We start from the raw sequence: 15,498 nt of genomic DNA, 5'->3' as shown, positions 1-15,498 counted from the left end.
TTGATGATATGTGTCGGTAGCTAACGGAGAAGCCAAAAGATTGTATCAAGACAGGTATAAAATGAAAGAAACAGTAACTAACTGCAAACGTGACGCCACGTTGAAGCAAACGTGTTGAAAATTCAAACGAAAGGTAAACGAAACGAAAGTCGTTGACAACCGGAGCATCGCGAGCAAGCCATTTACTGACAAATATACTTTCCTGCGATTTATGAAGGTTTTGTAACTTTTTAGGTTTTCAGACCTGGGTTTACAAAGAATAAGACGGAAATGTGGTGACGAAAAATCCTTGGTCGAATCGAGAGTAAATAAATTTTTTTATTATTACGACTGGCAAGATATCTTATCTGCGAAATCCACCGCTGCGTTAGCAGGGCGCGTTATTTTCAGTACTCCATAAATCGAGCGTATGTATGCTTGATAATATTTTATTATCAATGCACTGACTTTTTTCCTTAGTTTGTGTAGGCGGTATAGGCATGTCGCAGCTGAGTAAATTAATGCGAGTGCAATTGGAAGAGGGACCGGTTCAACGTGATTGAAATAGCAACGAGTGTCAAGCGTCGAGAAAAGCCTGGGTCAACTCACGAGGGGACTTTTACTTTCGCGTGTACGCAAAGACGATAGCGCAAGTTGCGAGTTAAGCCGACCAACGAATCAAGTCGGCGAACATCTGCTCGACGGAATCTGAATTAGGTCTTAAGACGACTAACGAATTCATAACGAATCTCCTGCTTTCACCTATTCGCAATCTATACGAATAAAATTATCGCTCGCAAAATGGAAACCGAAATTCAATGAGATGGCTGCCCTCGTGAATATGGAATTGGAAGAATTTCGCGACAGTATTGATATCCGGCAACCTTTGTGGCAGGACTCTCTTGAATACATTCGAGCTGCAAGACGTGATGTGTATCTAATTATAAAATTTCAAAAACTCTGAAGGAGAGATAACATAACGTTATCAATTTAATTATTGGCAAATACGACCCTGACAATTCTGGATGTAATAATTAAATGACACACGTGACTTACTTACTGGTTCAATAAACATACAATCTATGAATTACTCAGCTTATTAACCGATATAAAGCAGACTATTCACCCGATCGTTCGATCATTCTTCAGGAGTATATCAACGTCGCTTGAAGTGATCATGGAGAAGCAGGTCTTTGCTGTAATTGTACGTATCTCATATCTAATAATCGAACTCGTTTTTGATTGCTAAAAAATCTTGAATTTCTGTAAAGTCGAATTTCATTTCTAACAGATCGCTGCGAGCATCGCAGCATTGATTCCGACCTCCGAGGCCGCAGCATATAACTGTACGACGTACGGCAGATATGCTATAACTACGGACACAACTTGTCAGTCCTATTACTTGTGCTTTCCTGAAGACGACGGGACCTACACCGTTTACAATGAAACTTGCCCAACGACGACGCTTTTCGATCCAACGACAGCGAATTGCGTTAACTCGAGTTCCTATACTTGTACAAATGGAGAAGATTCAACGACCACTGAGGCAACAGAAACCACCACAACAGCAGCATATGACTGCACTACGTATGGCAGATATGCTATAACTACGGACACAACTTGTCAGTCCTATTACTTGTGCTTTCCTGAAGATGACGGGACCTACACCCGGTACAATGAAACTTGCCCAACGACGACGGTGTTTGATCCAACAGTTGCAAAGTGCGTTAACTCAAGTGCCTATACCTGCACCAACGATGCAACTACCACTGATGCTGCAACTACCACAGATTCTGCAACTACCACAGATTCTACGACTACCACCGATGCTACAACCACTACCGTAGCTGCAACCACTACCGAAGCTGCAACCACTACCGAAGCTGCAACTACTACAATATTTGCCTGCACTGCATATGGTAGATATGCGATAACTACGGACACAACGTGTAAAACGTATTATTTCTGCACCCTGAACAGTGACGGAAGTTTTACCATGGAAGAATTCACTTGTCCAACAACAACGATCTTTAATCCGACAAAGTCAAAGTGCGTCGCACCGTCTGCGTATACCTGTACAAATTAGACTGAGAACATGCATGGGAATCACTTAAAAATATTTTATTGTGAATAAAATTGACTTATTGCTATGACGTGTTGGCAGCTATAGTTACGCGAAATCGCACATTTATCCGGTCTAATTCCAAGTTTGTATTTCACACATGGCTTCGTGATTAATCGAATTAGTCAGATTTTTGTTGAGTAAAATAATTGAGCAAATAAAGTATCGTTTCAAATGTGGATCAACCTAAATACATCATTTTTACCACGTGGTACAAGACTCGTGTGTAACTACATAACTCTTTATTTGCACGATCGTTTATAATACAATTATCGTTGGTCTATCCTATATTTAGCACTGTGCTTATGGACCCCTGTAAATAGTAAACTCAGTGAGAGTCCGAACGTAACCGCTGTTCAATCCCCTTCTTACTCCCTCGTTGGACCAGTGACCAACTTCCTGAAGGTCTTTCGGCATATCTTTTTCATTAATTGCTACGTCATTGATACCTATGTTTCTTTTAATTCTAGCGTGGATGCGATTATCCTGCGGATTCGATATGAGTTCCAGTATGTGAGATTGTGGGATCTCGTGTTCTATCATTCTTCCGCTCCGTTTAACCACTGCGTGTTCTGACGGTATTTGACTCATAACGTGATCCAATCCGGCATGAACATCAGCGAGTATTTCTGGCAGACTCATTTTCAAATTTGAATCCACGTCTCGTTTGGACAGTGAACTCACGTCCCTTTTCTTGCGCCAGTGTGAGTTCCTGGAATTGTTAACGCGTATATTTTTGGCTCCACCGTGCAACGCGAGATATTCAGCTGAAATATTACCCAGATCTCCAGCGAGTTTTTCTACAGTCGAACAATTGAATAATGCTTGAACGGTCTGAATGTCAATATTGTTGTTCAACGCCCCGATTTGATTAATCAGTGTCTGGTCCGTTTGTTCATCCGCCTGCTCACGAAACAGTAAATGCTTATTGACCTCAACAAGCTTCTGCTTCTCTTTATTGTCATCTACATGCTCAAGCAGTATCTTGATCCTCAGTCCCAACTTGTGTCTCTGCTTTAAATTAATTGTTGGTACATCATTCATGGTCGTTGAAGTGTTACTGACTTCAATGGGGGTTGAGCTTGTCATTGATGGTAATTCAGGGAAATCTCGAGCGTGCTGTGGTGAAGCACAACTGCCAGTTGAATCACTGTCACAGATTTTTAAGTTGTCTGGAGAGCAGCCACCAGACTCTTTGTCGCAAGATGAGTTGGTGCTTTCCCTAGTATAACTGCAATTTTCTAAGTTAGAATCGCAAGAAGGTAACTGAGTCGCTCGATTACTTTCGAAATCTAGCAAACCAACAATCGTCACGCGTGGCGAAAACTCGTCTCCATTATGAGTTTCGCCGGTCTTAGTGGTGGACGCCACATTTTTGTCAGCAAGGTATTCCACACTATCATAACTGCCGAATTTCGTAATCTGAATGTAGCCGGTGTCGGTCGTCAAAGTCACGGGAAGTTGTTCAATATTAGTCTTTTTTCCGTCTCTACGGGTTTCGGTCTCAATGCTGGTTTCGTCTTCCCAAGAGTTTGTTGTTCGCTCAAAGAGTATCGAATGAACGCAGGACCCCCCACTTTCACAGGACACTGATGTTTCGTCAGAAGCGTTCGATTTGCTTGTTTCATCTGAATCGCTAGGGCTGAAATACGAATCATCATTAGCTGGCGAGAAATCCACCGTCTGATCACCGGTCTCTACATCGTGTACTATATCGTGATTCATCGTCACGCTCAAGATCGAGACGTCTTCTGTGAATTCAGGTGACTTGACGTCTGATAGCGCTGAGGTCGTGATTTCGTGAAAGGACGTTGTGGTGAGTTTGTCAAAGCCGGCGTTCGGAATGTCATACAATGATGCAAGTGACGCGGTGGTCGCTTCAGAAGGATCGATAGGCTGATCAGTCATTGGTGTGGGTCTTTCGAAGACAGGAGGTGGAAGATAGTTAACGATTTTGTGTTCGTTATTCGCAATTGAGAACATCGCCGTTGAGGCTTCGGTGAAGGCAGTAACTGAAGTTTCCGATTCCAAACTATTCGAAGATATTATATAAGCCGCGGTAGTTGGTTCCTGCCTAAGATCATCAGTCACGTCTATGTCAGAAATCGAAGGATAGCCACAGTTTTCGTCGGCGCAGTCGCTGTAGCTCTCGCAGGTCGATCCTGGGCCACAGTCTTGGTTATACGAGATTGACGACATTGCAGTCGAGACTTCGGTGGTCGTAGTCACTGATGTTTCCGATTCCGAACTATCCGAGAGTGTTATGGAAGCCGTGGTAGCTTGTTCCTGCCGAAGATCGTCAGTCACGTCTGTCTCAGAAATCGAAGAATAGCCACAGTTTTCGTCGGCGCAGTCGCTGTAGCTCTCGCAGGTCGATCCTGGGCCACAGTCTTCGTTATACGAGATTGACGACATTGCAGTTGAGACTTCGGTGGTCGTAGTCACTGACGTTTCCAATTCCGAACTATCCGAGAGTGTTATGGAAGCCGTGGTAGCTTGTTCCTGCCGAAGATCATCAGTCACGTCTGTCTCAGAAATGGAAGAATAGCCACAGTTTTCGTCGGCGCAGTCGCTGTAGCTCTCGCAGGTCGATCCTGGGCCACAGTCTTCGTTATACGAGATTGACGACATTGCAGTTGAGACTTCGGTGGTCGTAGTCACTGACGTTTCCGATTCCGAACTATCCGAGAGTGTTATGGAAGCCGTGGTAGCTTGTTCCTGCCGAAGATCATCAGTCACGTCTGTCTCAGAAATCGAAGAATAGCCACAGTTTTCGTCGGCGCAGTCGCTGTAGCTCTCGCAGGTCGATCCTGGGCTGCAGTCTTGGTTATACGAGTTTGAAGACATTGCAGTTGAGACTTCGGTGGTCGTAGTCACTAAAATTTTCGATTCCGAACTATCCGAGAGTGTTATGGATGCCGTGGTAGCCTGTTCTTGCCGAAGATCGTCAGTCACGTCTATCTCAGAAATCGAAGAATAGCCACAGTTTTCATCGGCGCAGTCGCTGTAGCTCTCGCAGGTTGATCCTGGGCCACAGTCTTCGTTATACGAGATTGACGACATTGCAGTTGAGACTTCGGTGGTCGTAGTCACTGACGTTTCCGATTCCGAACTATCCGAGAGTGTTATGGAAGCCGTGGTAGCTTGTTCCTGCCGAAGATCATCAGTCACGTCTGTCTCAGAAATCGAAGAATAGCCACAGTTTTCGTCGGCACAGTCGCTGTAGCTCTCGCAGGTCGATCCTGGGCTGCAGTCTTGGTTATACGAGTTTGAAGACATTGCAGTTGAGACTTCGGTGGTCGTAGTCACTAAAATTTTCGATTCCGAACTATCCGAGAGTGTTATGGAAGCCGTGGTAGCTTGTTCCTGCCGAAGATCATCAGTCACGTCTGTCTCAGAAATCGAAGAATAGCCACAGTTTTCGTCGGCGCAGTCGCTGTAGCTCTCGCAGGTCGATCCTGGGCTGCAGTCTTGGTTATACGAGTTTGAAGACATTGCAGTTGAGACTTCGGTGGTCGTAGTCACTGACGTTTCCGATTCCGAACTATCCGAGAGTGTTATGGAAGCCGTGGTAGCTTGTTCCTGCCGAAGATCATCAGTCACGTCTGTCTCAGAAATCGAAGAATAGCCACAGTTTTCGTCGGCACAGTCGCTGTAGCTCTCGCAGGTCGATCCTGGGCTGCAGTCTTGGTTATACGAGATTGACGACATTGCAGTTGAGACTTCGGTGGTCGTAGCTACTGACGTTTCCGATTCCGATTCCGAACTATCCGAGAGAGTTATGGAAGCCGTGGTAGCTTGTTCCTGCCAAAGATCATCAGTCACGTCCGTCTCAGAAATCGAAGAATAGCCACAGTTTTCGTCGGCACAGTCGCTGTAGCTCTCGCAGGTCGATCCTGGGCCACAGTCTTGGTTATACGAGATTGACGACATCGCAGTTGAGACTTCGGTGGTCGTAGTCACTAACGTTTCCGATTCCGAACTATCCGAGAGTGTTATGGAAGCCGTGGTAGCTTGTTCCTGCCGAAGATCATCAGTCACGTCAGTCTCAGAAATCGAAGAATAGCCACAGTTTTCGTCGGCGCAGTCGCTGTAGCTCTCGCAGGTCGATCCTGGGCTGCAGTCTTGGTTATACGAGTTTGAAGACATTGCAGTTGAGACTTCGGTGGTCGTAGTCACTGACGTTTCCGATTCCGAACTATCCGAGAGTGTTATGGAAGCCGTGGTAGCTTGTTCCTGCCGAAGATCATCAGTCACGTCTGTCTCAGAAATCGAAGAATAGCCACAGTTTTCGTCGGCGCAGTCGCTGTAGCTCTCGCAGGTCGATCCTGGGCTGCAGTCTTGGTTATACGAGTTTGAAGACATTGCAGTTGAGACTTCGGTGGTCGTAGTCACTGACGTTTCCGATTCCGAACTATCCGAGAGTGTTATGGAAGCCGTGGTAGCTTGTTCCTGCCGAAGATCATCAGTCACGTCTGTCTCAGAAATCGAAGAATAGCCACAGTTTTCGTCGGCGCAGTCGCTGTAGCTCTCGCAGGTCGATCCTGGGCTGCAGTCTTGGTTATACGAGTTTGAAGACATTGCAGTTGAGACTTCGGTGGTCGTAGTCACTAAAATTTCCGATTCCGAACTATCCGAGAGTGTTATGGATGCCGTGGTAGCTTGTTCTTGCCGAAGATCGTCAGTCACGTCTATCTCAGAAATCGAAGAATAGCCACAGTTTTCATCGGCGCAGTCGCTGTAGCTCTCGCAGGTTGATCCTGGGCCACAGTCTTCGTTATACGAGATTGACGACATTGCAGTTGAGACTTCGGTGGTCGTAGTCACTGACGTTTCCGATTCCGAACTATCCGAGAGTGTTATGGAAGCCGTGGTAGCTTGTTCCTGCCGAAGATCATCAGTCACGTCTGTCTCAGAAATCGAAGAATAGCCACAGTTTTCGTCGGCACAGTCGCTGTAGCTCTCGCAGGTCGATCCTGGGCCACAGTCTTGGTTATACGAGATTGACGACATCGCAGTTGAGACTTCGGTGGTCGTAGTCACTGACGTTTCCGATTCCGAACTATCCGAGAGTGTTATGGAAGCCGTGGTAGCTTGTTCCTGCCGAAGATCATCAGTCACGTCTGTCTCAGAAATCGAAGAATAGCCACAGTTTTCGTCAGCGCAGTCGCTGTAGCTCTCGCAGGTCGATCCTGGGCTGCAGTCTTGGTTATACGAGTTTGAAGACATTGCAGTTGAGACTTCGGTGGTCGTAGTCAATAAAATTTCCGATTCCGAACTATCCGAGAGTGTTATGGAAGCCGTGGTAGCTTGTTCCTGCCGAAGATCATCAGTCACGTCTGTCTCAGAAATCGAAGAATAGCCACAGTTTTCGTCGGCGCAGTCGCTGTAGCTCTCGCAGGTCGATCCTGGGCTGCAGTCTTGGTTATACGAGTTTGAAGACATTGCAGTTGAGACTTCGGTGGTCGTAGTCACTGACGTTTCCGATTCCGAACTATCCGAGAGTGTTATGGAAGCCGTGGTAGCTTGTTCCTGCCGAAGATCATCAGTCACGTCTGTCTCAGAAATCGAAGAATAGCCACAGTTTTCGTCGGCGCAGTCGCTGTAGCTCTCGCAGATCGATCCTGGGCTGCAGTCTTGGTTATACGAGTTTGAAGACATTGCAGTTGAGACTTCGGTGGTCGTAGTCACTAAAATTTCCGATTCCGAACTATCCGAGAGTGTTATGGATGCCGTGGTAGCTTGTTCTTGCCGAAGATCGTCAGTCACGTCTATCTCAGAAATCGAAGAATAGCCACAGTTTTCATCGGCGCAGTCGCTGTAGCTCTCGCAGGTTGATCCTGGGCCACAGTCTTCGTTATACGAGATTGACGACATTGCAGTTGAGACTTCGGTGGTCGTAGTCACTGACGTTTCCGATTCCGAACTATCCGAGAGTGTTATGGAAGCCGTGGTAGCTTGTTCCTGCCGAAGATCATCAGTCACGTCTGTCTCAGAAATCGAAGAATAGCCACAGTTTTCGTCAGCGCAGTCGCTGTAGCTCTCGCAGGTCGATCCTGGGCTGCAGTCTTGGTTATACGAGTTTGAAGACATTGCAGTTGAGACTTCGGTGGTCGTAGTCAATAAAATTTCCGATTCCGAACTATCCGAGAGTGTTATGGAAGCCGTGGTAGCTTGTTCCTGCCGAAGATCATCAGTCACGTCTGTCTCAGAAATCGAAGAATAGCCACAGTTTTCGTCAGCGCAGTCGCTGTAGCTCTCGCAGGTCGATCCTGGGCTGCAGTCTTGGTTATACGAGTTTGAAGACATTGCAGTTGAGACTTCGGTGGTCGTAGTCAATAAAATTTCCGATTCCGAACTATCCGAGAGTGTTATGGATGCCGTGGTAGCTTGTTCTTGCTGCAGATCGTCAGTCACGTCTGTCTCAGAAATGGAAGAATAGCCACAGTTTTCGTCGGCGCAGTCGCTGTAGCTCTCGCAGGTCGATCCTGGGCCACAGTCCTGGTTATACGAGTTTGACGACATTGCAGTTGAGACTTCGGTGGTCGTAGTCACTGACGTTTCCGATTCCGAACTATCCGAGAGTGTTATGGAAGCCGTGGTAGCTTGTTCCTGCCAAAGATTGTTAGACACGTCTACCTCAGAAGTCGAAGAATAGCCACAGTTTTCTTCGGCGCAGTCGCTGTAGCTCTCGCAGGTTGATCCTGGGCCACAGTCCACTATGAAGGAAGAAGTGGTGGTTGACGTAACTTGCCAGTCTATGAGGTCCGTTGTGCAGGGTTCGGTCTCGGTGGGAACAGCGGTGAGCCGGTGGATCTTGGGACTGACCTTGATCTCGATTCTCCTCTTCGGATGTTCCGCTCGTTCCGCGGCCCACTCAATGATGTTTTTGGTGACAACTGGGCCTACTCCGCACTGGACTCGCTTGTGCTGCCATACGGTTAAGTCGTCGGTGTGACTCACCGTAGTAAAGTTGACAACACGACTATGCCGAGTGTTTTCATCCACCACTTCGAACAAGGTCGATTTTGGAAAGCTGCTGTCCGTTGAATCGACCTCGCCCTCCAGCTGAATACATTCAAGATACCGTTCTGGTATGGTTGCAGCATTCTCGAAGGATATAGTGTACTCTCTGAGCACTTGTCTCTGCACTGGATGCATGTGGTGGTCCTCCTTGATGGTCGTAGTCTCTATCCAACACAGCGTGATATCCTCGCCAACGTGTACGCTGCTGGTTCTTTTCGTCTCGGCTTCACCTGCTACTTCGAAATCGTTACCAGCGTAGATAGATTTAACTGTCGAATTCACGTTGAAGCTGCTCGAATATCTGTCATCCGAGTTATGGGGTTCGGTGCAGTTTTTCGCCTGTACTTTCAACGGTTCCATCACCGTCCACGGAAACTCTGGAACTCGAACCTCTGATTGAGTCAAATGTTCCAGAAACCCGATCTTTCGATTGAGTTCAACATTCTTGAGCAAGTAGGGTGCAATATTTTTGTTTTCGCTCACGTTAATGTTTCTCATTTTACCTCCTGAACTCAGCGTTCGTTTCAAGGACCTCCATTTCTCACGGCCACCCGGTAGTACCGACTTCCGGTCTCGTCTTAGGTCCAAATGTCCAAGTGCATCGTAAGACAGGCTCGCTGTATTTGCAGCTGACTTGTGGTTGACCCGAAGACTTACCTGTTCAACGTTAAATAAAAATCGAATCACGATTATTCGAGGTCTGACATATTACGGTTAAAATTTAAAACAAAGGTTGAAAGAGAGTCGCGGGAAATTAAAAAAAATACTGTACTGTTATTACTAGCTAACCACATGGAATCATATTGCCCTTCAAAATCTTGGCCAGTCAAAAAAAAAAAAAAAAATTCGGTATAAATTTATTTATACATTTTTGCGTTATCAATTTATATTTTTCTACAAGTTATCTCTTTCGTATTTATGGTCTTCCTACGTTTTCAACTGTCGGTAGTTTGACTTTCAGGATTTCGTGCCGTCAACGTTTTAATCTTTTGTATTTTTGTACCCCACCCGTTTGTTCTGTTCATAAATGCAAAAATGAACTATAAAGTAAGACGAAATGTGTTCTGAAATCCAATTTCAAGCTGATACCCGCTGCCCAATCGTGTGTTTTATATGCATATGTGTTATATGCCACTTCTGAACAGGAAGGTAAGTGTGAGCTATAAAAATGGAAAAACTTGATTAGAAATGAAGAATCAAAAATTTCTCGTGAAATGAGATATAATATGCCGATAATAATTCGGTACCACGCGAAAATATACCTGCTTTTTTGTACGTGAACGTATTTGGTGCGGGATCGCGTCATTCGGATTCATCCAGCAGCAAGCCTGTTCAAAGATATATATAATTGGTTTTATACCATAATAATTTTTCATTTATTTCAGCGTTCTCAGTTTAGGATTTTACTGAAATCTATACTTATAATGTGAGTAAATTATACCGAATAAGACCGAATGAAAATAAAATCGTTATCAATGGATGTGTCAAAACTGGAAAATCGTTACACTCATAAATGTGATAGTTTTAGTAAATTAGGGTAATTGTGAGATATTTTTCTAGTGATTGCTATTGAAAGACTGTGAACTAAGGCACAAACATGAAATCAATTTCTAATAATGGATATTCCGCATACTCACTTATTGGTACACTAGGAATATAATTGCAAGGCAATGATTTATCGCCAAACCAGTGCTTTCGTATATGGTCGAGATTGAAAAGTGATTTAGCGAGCGTTTGCGTATAAGCGTACCGCAACCAACATCCCGAAAATTAATTAGAAATGTTACAAATTAATCAAACCAAGCTGACCTATACTTCGTTCCTATTCCCATTCATGTGAAAGCTCAAGTTTATTCTTCGGGATTGGGTTGTTAAAAAGAAGACATGGTTTAATCTGGTATTTTATTATTTTTTCGTCAAGTACATGATAAGTAGAAAATAATTGTTTGCGTGATTTCGGGCCAAACCGCAAATTGTCCGACGCAGTTATTATTATTAATACATACGTAACAGTCAATAAAGGCACATTTCGATTCAAATCTAAATAGAGAAAAACTAGTTATATATTTACAATTGTAATATATTTTGGCGTACCCTTTGCAACTTGCTTTCTATTTTTTAACGTGAAATTTCTTTGAACAATAGGCTAATAATGAAATACGGAACTGACGCTGTCGCTATTATCACGAAATTCAATCGTCGATGGTGAAACCCTATAAATGAAACATTCCGGAAGAACTGACGATACGCATTTCTTGTTTGATATAATTTAATTTTTCATCGCTATCTATTCACGTATTACTTGTAGCGTAATTCGCAACAAGAATATACTGCAACTGCAACTTTGTTGCAGGCTCAAAATGGGCTTGCAATTTCGCTCTACACTGCGATACCAAAGCTGGTGACAAAGCTGGAGATTTGAAACTTAAAACCAAGATTTCAAATTGATCAGAAAGTTCGCTTCAGCGTATAATAAAAATCTTGATAAACTTATAATGGATTGCAACTTGGAGTAAAAAAGTCGACAGAAATTCTCAACTTGATCAAATTTTGAAAAGAACAAAAAAGAAGTAAACCATTTCATAAGTCGACACAGAGAAACTTTCCGAATCAGTTTGAAGCCTTGTTGTTTTATTTTCCATCACTAGATTTGCTGCGAGTGTTAACGAAGGATTTCTATAACGGTTCAAAGAGCTGTTTGTCGAATGGTCGAAGAAAAAATCAAGCAAAGATGACGAAAAGAAAGATAATGGCGAAGTGCCAAGAAGCAGGCTTACCAGAAACAGTGCTACTACTATAAAATATCCACGGGTGATTCGTCCCTGCATGCCTTCAGCTCGATATTCCTTCTGGCACCTTATGCGTAAATCGCGTATCTCAGTTTTCCACTATGAATATGACAATGGCCTTGTGACTAATTCACCGCAGACCGATTTCAGGTAGATTGGTGGTTTCTTACTGCCAACTGAGCTCTCTGAACCGAAAATACGAGAGGTGAGAAGATCAAAAAAGGAGGAAAACCGTTTTTACGGTAGATCAAAGCCGCGACTCTATGGGTTCGAAGATGGCGAACAGGCACCACAATTTCCAACGAGTGTTACAGCTGTGCCCTATCACTACAGGGTCCAAACATACCCAAGTACTGATGAGTACGGGTCTTGGCTTTTCCCCCCTTTATTCCTCCTCTTTTTTTCTTTCTTTCTCAAACTTCTCGCGCCTTCACTCTTTCTCTCTTTCGCTGTTCATTTATCGACGCGTAGGTGTTTGTTGATCGGTAGAACAGGAGCATTGTGTGGGTGTAGCAACGACGTCTTAACACGGTCATAATAATTCGTTCTTCATTACTCTGCATCCGTGAACAGAAATGGTTCCTACCACTGTACTGATGCTATTAAGATCGTGTAATCACACCTCTGTTTTTGCGATGACGTCTGTGGGACCACAAAGAGCTTGATAGTTGCCAACCTCAGAGTCAATAAGACGGAACTACTTACGTAAAATTCTGTTCATAATTCACAATTTCTATTCATAATAACCATGGATCGAATACTTCCGGCTGTACGAACCAGAGAGAATAATTCTCACCTCCGTTATACACACAATTGTCCACCTGCTACTATTTGGTTCAACTTTGTTAAGTTATTAAATCTGGATTGCGCGTAGGGGTGAAAACTCCAGTTCGAATAATCTTCCTTTGAAAACCCAATGATTTCATTTTTACCGTACGGTAGTTGGTACAAATTATTTCCATTCGATGCAATATGCACAGGAGAACTATTGCCAGTCGTTCGTCGCGAATCTAGAGCTTCGGCAATTCTTAATTGTATCGATACTGCGTACAAATAGTTACACTTTAATTAGTTTTGATTTTGATAAGAAAGACGCTATGGCGCGATATCTACAGCTCCAGGCGAAATTTCATCTTCCTACATTTCAGAATGAAACAGAATGAGTCGCACAGTTATCGCAGATAAAGCCAGAGCAAGATGAAATCAAGGATTTGTTGCTGCTAAATGAACTCATCAGCCGTTCTGGAATGCCGTAATATCTTACCAATAGTGTTGCAAATAGAAATCTTGTTCTAAAAGATTAAAGTTGAATTTCTTTTTTTAAAGTACCATATCGCATTGTGAAATTTACGAGAAAAAAAAACATATCAGCTCAAGAGTTTTGCGATCATTTACAATTCTTTGGATCATTTTTACTGACGAAGTTTAAACTTACATTATGTGTTTTTACAGAATTCACTGGCCATCTTTTCTGCCCAATTTTACTGCAGTAATTTTACTTTCAATCTGCATATCTACGATCTATGCATCAGTTTCACTCGATTTCTCTCAGAACCAGTCAGCAAGTGATAAGAAAGTGATCTAATTAGAAGCATACCTAGTTATTACAGAGCGTACACACGACTCCGGACTGTGCTCTGCAGTACAGTAGAGACTACTCCGGATCAGGGAAAGGAAGGATTCAGGAATCGAGAAACGGGTTATTCAATGCAAAATTCTAACGCTTTTCCGTCATAGCTGGAGTCCGATCGAGGCAGATATTACCATAAATTTTTAAAAGAATCAACCCTTGACAAGTCATGGTACAATGTCTACGTTATGAACAACTAATTCTAGAGAGAAAAAAAACCTTAGAGATAAAATGGCGAAGAAATAGTTCTCGAAGAGATTTTCAGTTGAACTGGGCTATTGATTGACATGGTAGAATCGATCTCGACGTTTCTCACGTCACAGGTTGATAGAGATTTTTCGATCGACTGGAATCGAGTGATTGATTGAATCAATGATCGATCGCTTATCTATTACAGATAGGAAATTAAGCATACCAGCTGTAATGCGTGTTGTAAGTTTATTGTGTGTATTTATAATGTGAAATAATTATGGTACATGATTTTTGTGGGTAAAATTTCCGTATATATAAACAGTGTCAGAGCATACGGGGCATGTCACTGCTCGATGATTCGATAAAGGAGTAACTATACGTGGCTAAAGTATAACAACGATCATAAAAATAATCCAAATAATAATGTCGATAACAACAATAGTGATACCAATATTAATGATACGGAATTGCGTACCGAGCCGCCTCTAAAATTCTAATCTAATCAGAGCAATTGACTTTGTCGTTACGAAATCCCAGCAGCGCGTTTGTCACGGGAACAGCCTTATATCTTTTAAATTCGGTATACACGCGGGGACGTGGACGAGAACGAATGTGCGAATAACTACATCACGATAGCCTCGATATTAATCGATATTAGTCGCAATATTATTCGATTGGTCACCGTTGTACCGTAAAGACCGATTACGTTTCATTATTATATGAATCCGCACCGTTCGCCGGATTCAACGCCTGTATTTAGTTTATTTTTGATTAACAATTTTTACCTTAATCACGCCACTCTCTTATCCTAACCATCGCAAAATCTGACACATTCAGTGTGCGCTTGATTTAGATTTTTCACAATGTTATGCGACGCTATTAAAAGTTTTGACTTTTTCTAAATTTAATAACAGTGTCTCTGGCGCTTCGTTAATCATTAATACATCGATCAACGACTATGAAACTTAACAAATCGCCAACGCAGCATTATATTTTTTTCTTGGCGTGTGATACGTTTAACGATCAGCAAGGCACGTGGAGCCGGAAAAGTGGGGAGGGTATAAGTGAGTTTGCGTTTTTTCAAAATGCCAACGCGCGAAACAACTGCGCAAATATCTGCAAACGTCATTAAATTGCTATCTTAATTGTAATCCAGGCTGTTCGTACGTTTATACTGTCTCCGTTCGTATATCAATAAAACAATTTTTATGTCTCGATGCTTTTTATTATTTCATGCAATAACCCTTGTCCAAACGTACAGACTCCGCTTGATCTCACGGCTCGTTAATTTAACGAAACTATGTTATGAAACTATGTTCATCATGACCAAGTGGTTCCAGTACATCAGTTATGACGTATGTACCTATCCTGGAACTCGACATAAAATCATCGTTAGTAACTATCCACTCCTACTAAAAATGAGACGTGAATATCCTGGAGTGAAGACATGGATCACACAATAATAGATAATACTTCATCACCCGTTAATTATCCATTCGATTAACCAAATCCAGTGAAGCTTATCACTGATTCGAAGGACTTTCGAGATGATCCAGCGATGCGAAGGAATCGACTCGAGGAGTGGTAACATGTAGAGATCGATATTAATTCTGCGGCCATATTACAACACATTCCGATCAAACAACGCTAACTTGGCACGTTCTTATTATTCTCAATAAATAAAGTCTGTTGAGCAAGTACACAAACGTGTTGTATGTACGTATAGATGAGTAAGAAAAAATTGTCCTTAAGCCGCCACA

The 15,498-nt window shown here is 43.2% G+C and overlaps 2 protein-coding genes across 4 annotated transcripts; one reads left to right on the top strand and one right to left on the bottom strand.

Annotated features, from left to right (window-relative positions):
• The first annotated feature begins 731 nt into the window (after positions 1 to 731).
• LOC124222452 (threonine-rich protein-like) lies at positions 732 to 2,280 on the top strand. The gene is made up of 2 exons (XM_046633439.2): positions 732 to 1,183; positions 1,271 to 2,280. Exons 1-2 carry the CDS (start codon positions 1,157 to 1,159, stop codon positions 2,063 to 2,065), a joined length of 822 nt encoding a protein of 273 aa, XP_046489395.1. The 5' UTR covers positions 732 to 1,156; the 3' UTR covers positions 2,066 to 2,280.
• A 19-nt stretch (positions 2,281 to 2,299) lies between these two features.
• Positions 2,300 to 12,495, bottom strand: LOC124222446 (streptococcal hemagglutinin-like). Of its 3 annotated transcripts, none has more exons than XM_069137100.1 (5): positions 11,905 to 12,487; positions 10,390 to 10,455; positions 9,631 to 9,784; positions 7,287 to 9,504; positions 2,300 to 7,070 (listed from the first exon to the last, which is right to left on the bottom strand). In XM_069137100.1, exons 1-5 carry the CDS (start codon positions 11,953 to 11,955, stop codon positions 2,405 to 2,407), a joined length of 7,155 nt encoding a protein of 2,384 aa, XP_068993201.1. In that variant the 5' UTR covers positions 11,956 to 12,487; the 3' UTR covers positions 2,300 to 2,404. The 3 variants fall into 3 exon arrangements, with proteins under 3 accessions (XP_068993201.1, XP_046489379.1, XP_046489380.1); XM_046633424.2 differs by having other exon boundaries at positions 2,638 to 2,813; positions 2,881 to 9,504; positions 11,905 to 12,495; XM_046633423.2 differs by having other exon boundaries at positions 2,300 to 9,504; positions 11,905 to 12,488.
• Between the last annotated feature and the right edge of the window lie 3,003 nt (positions 12,496 to 15,498).

The sequence above is a fragment of the Neodiprion pinetum genome, chromosome 6 (assembly GCF_021155775.2).
Source record: "Neodiprion pinetum isolate iyNeoPine1 chromosome 6, iyNeoPine1.2, whole genome shotgun sequence".
Taxonomy (NCBI): Eukaryota; Metazoa; Arthropoda; class Insecta; order Hymenoptera; family Diprionidae; genus Neodiprion; species Neodiprion pinetum.
This window is presented reverse-complemented; position numbering and strand designations above follow the sequence as displayed.

What these genes read in the sequence shown, in the direction of transcription:
- LOC124222452 (XM_046633439.2), top strand. Translation starts at nt 1,157, where the DNA reads ATGGAGAAGCAGGTCTTTGCTGTAATT. An exon ending in AGCAGGTCTTTGCTGTAATT is followed by an intron (nt 1,184 to 1,270) that starts GTACGTATCTCA and finishes CATTTCTAACAG; the next exon opens with ATCGCTGCGAGCATCGCAGC.
- LOC124222446 (XM_046633423.2), bottom strand. Translation starts at nt 11,955, where the DNA reads ATGCAGGGACGAATCACCCGTGGATATTTTATAGTAGTAGCACTGTTT. An exon ending in GTTCACGTACAAAAAAGCAG is followed by an intron (nt 9,785 to 10,389) that starts GTATATTTTCGC and finishes AACGTTGAACAG; the next exon opens with GTAAGTCTTCGGGTCAACCA. An exon ending in ACGAACGCTGAGTTCAGGAG is followed by an intron (nt 9,505 to 9,630) that starts GTAAAATGAGAA and finishes TTCGAGTTCCAG; the next exon opens with AGTTTCCGTGGACGGTGATG.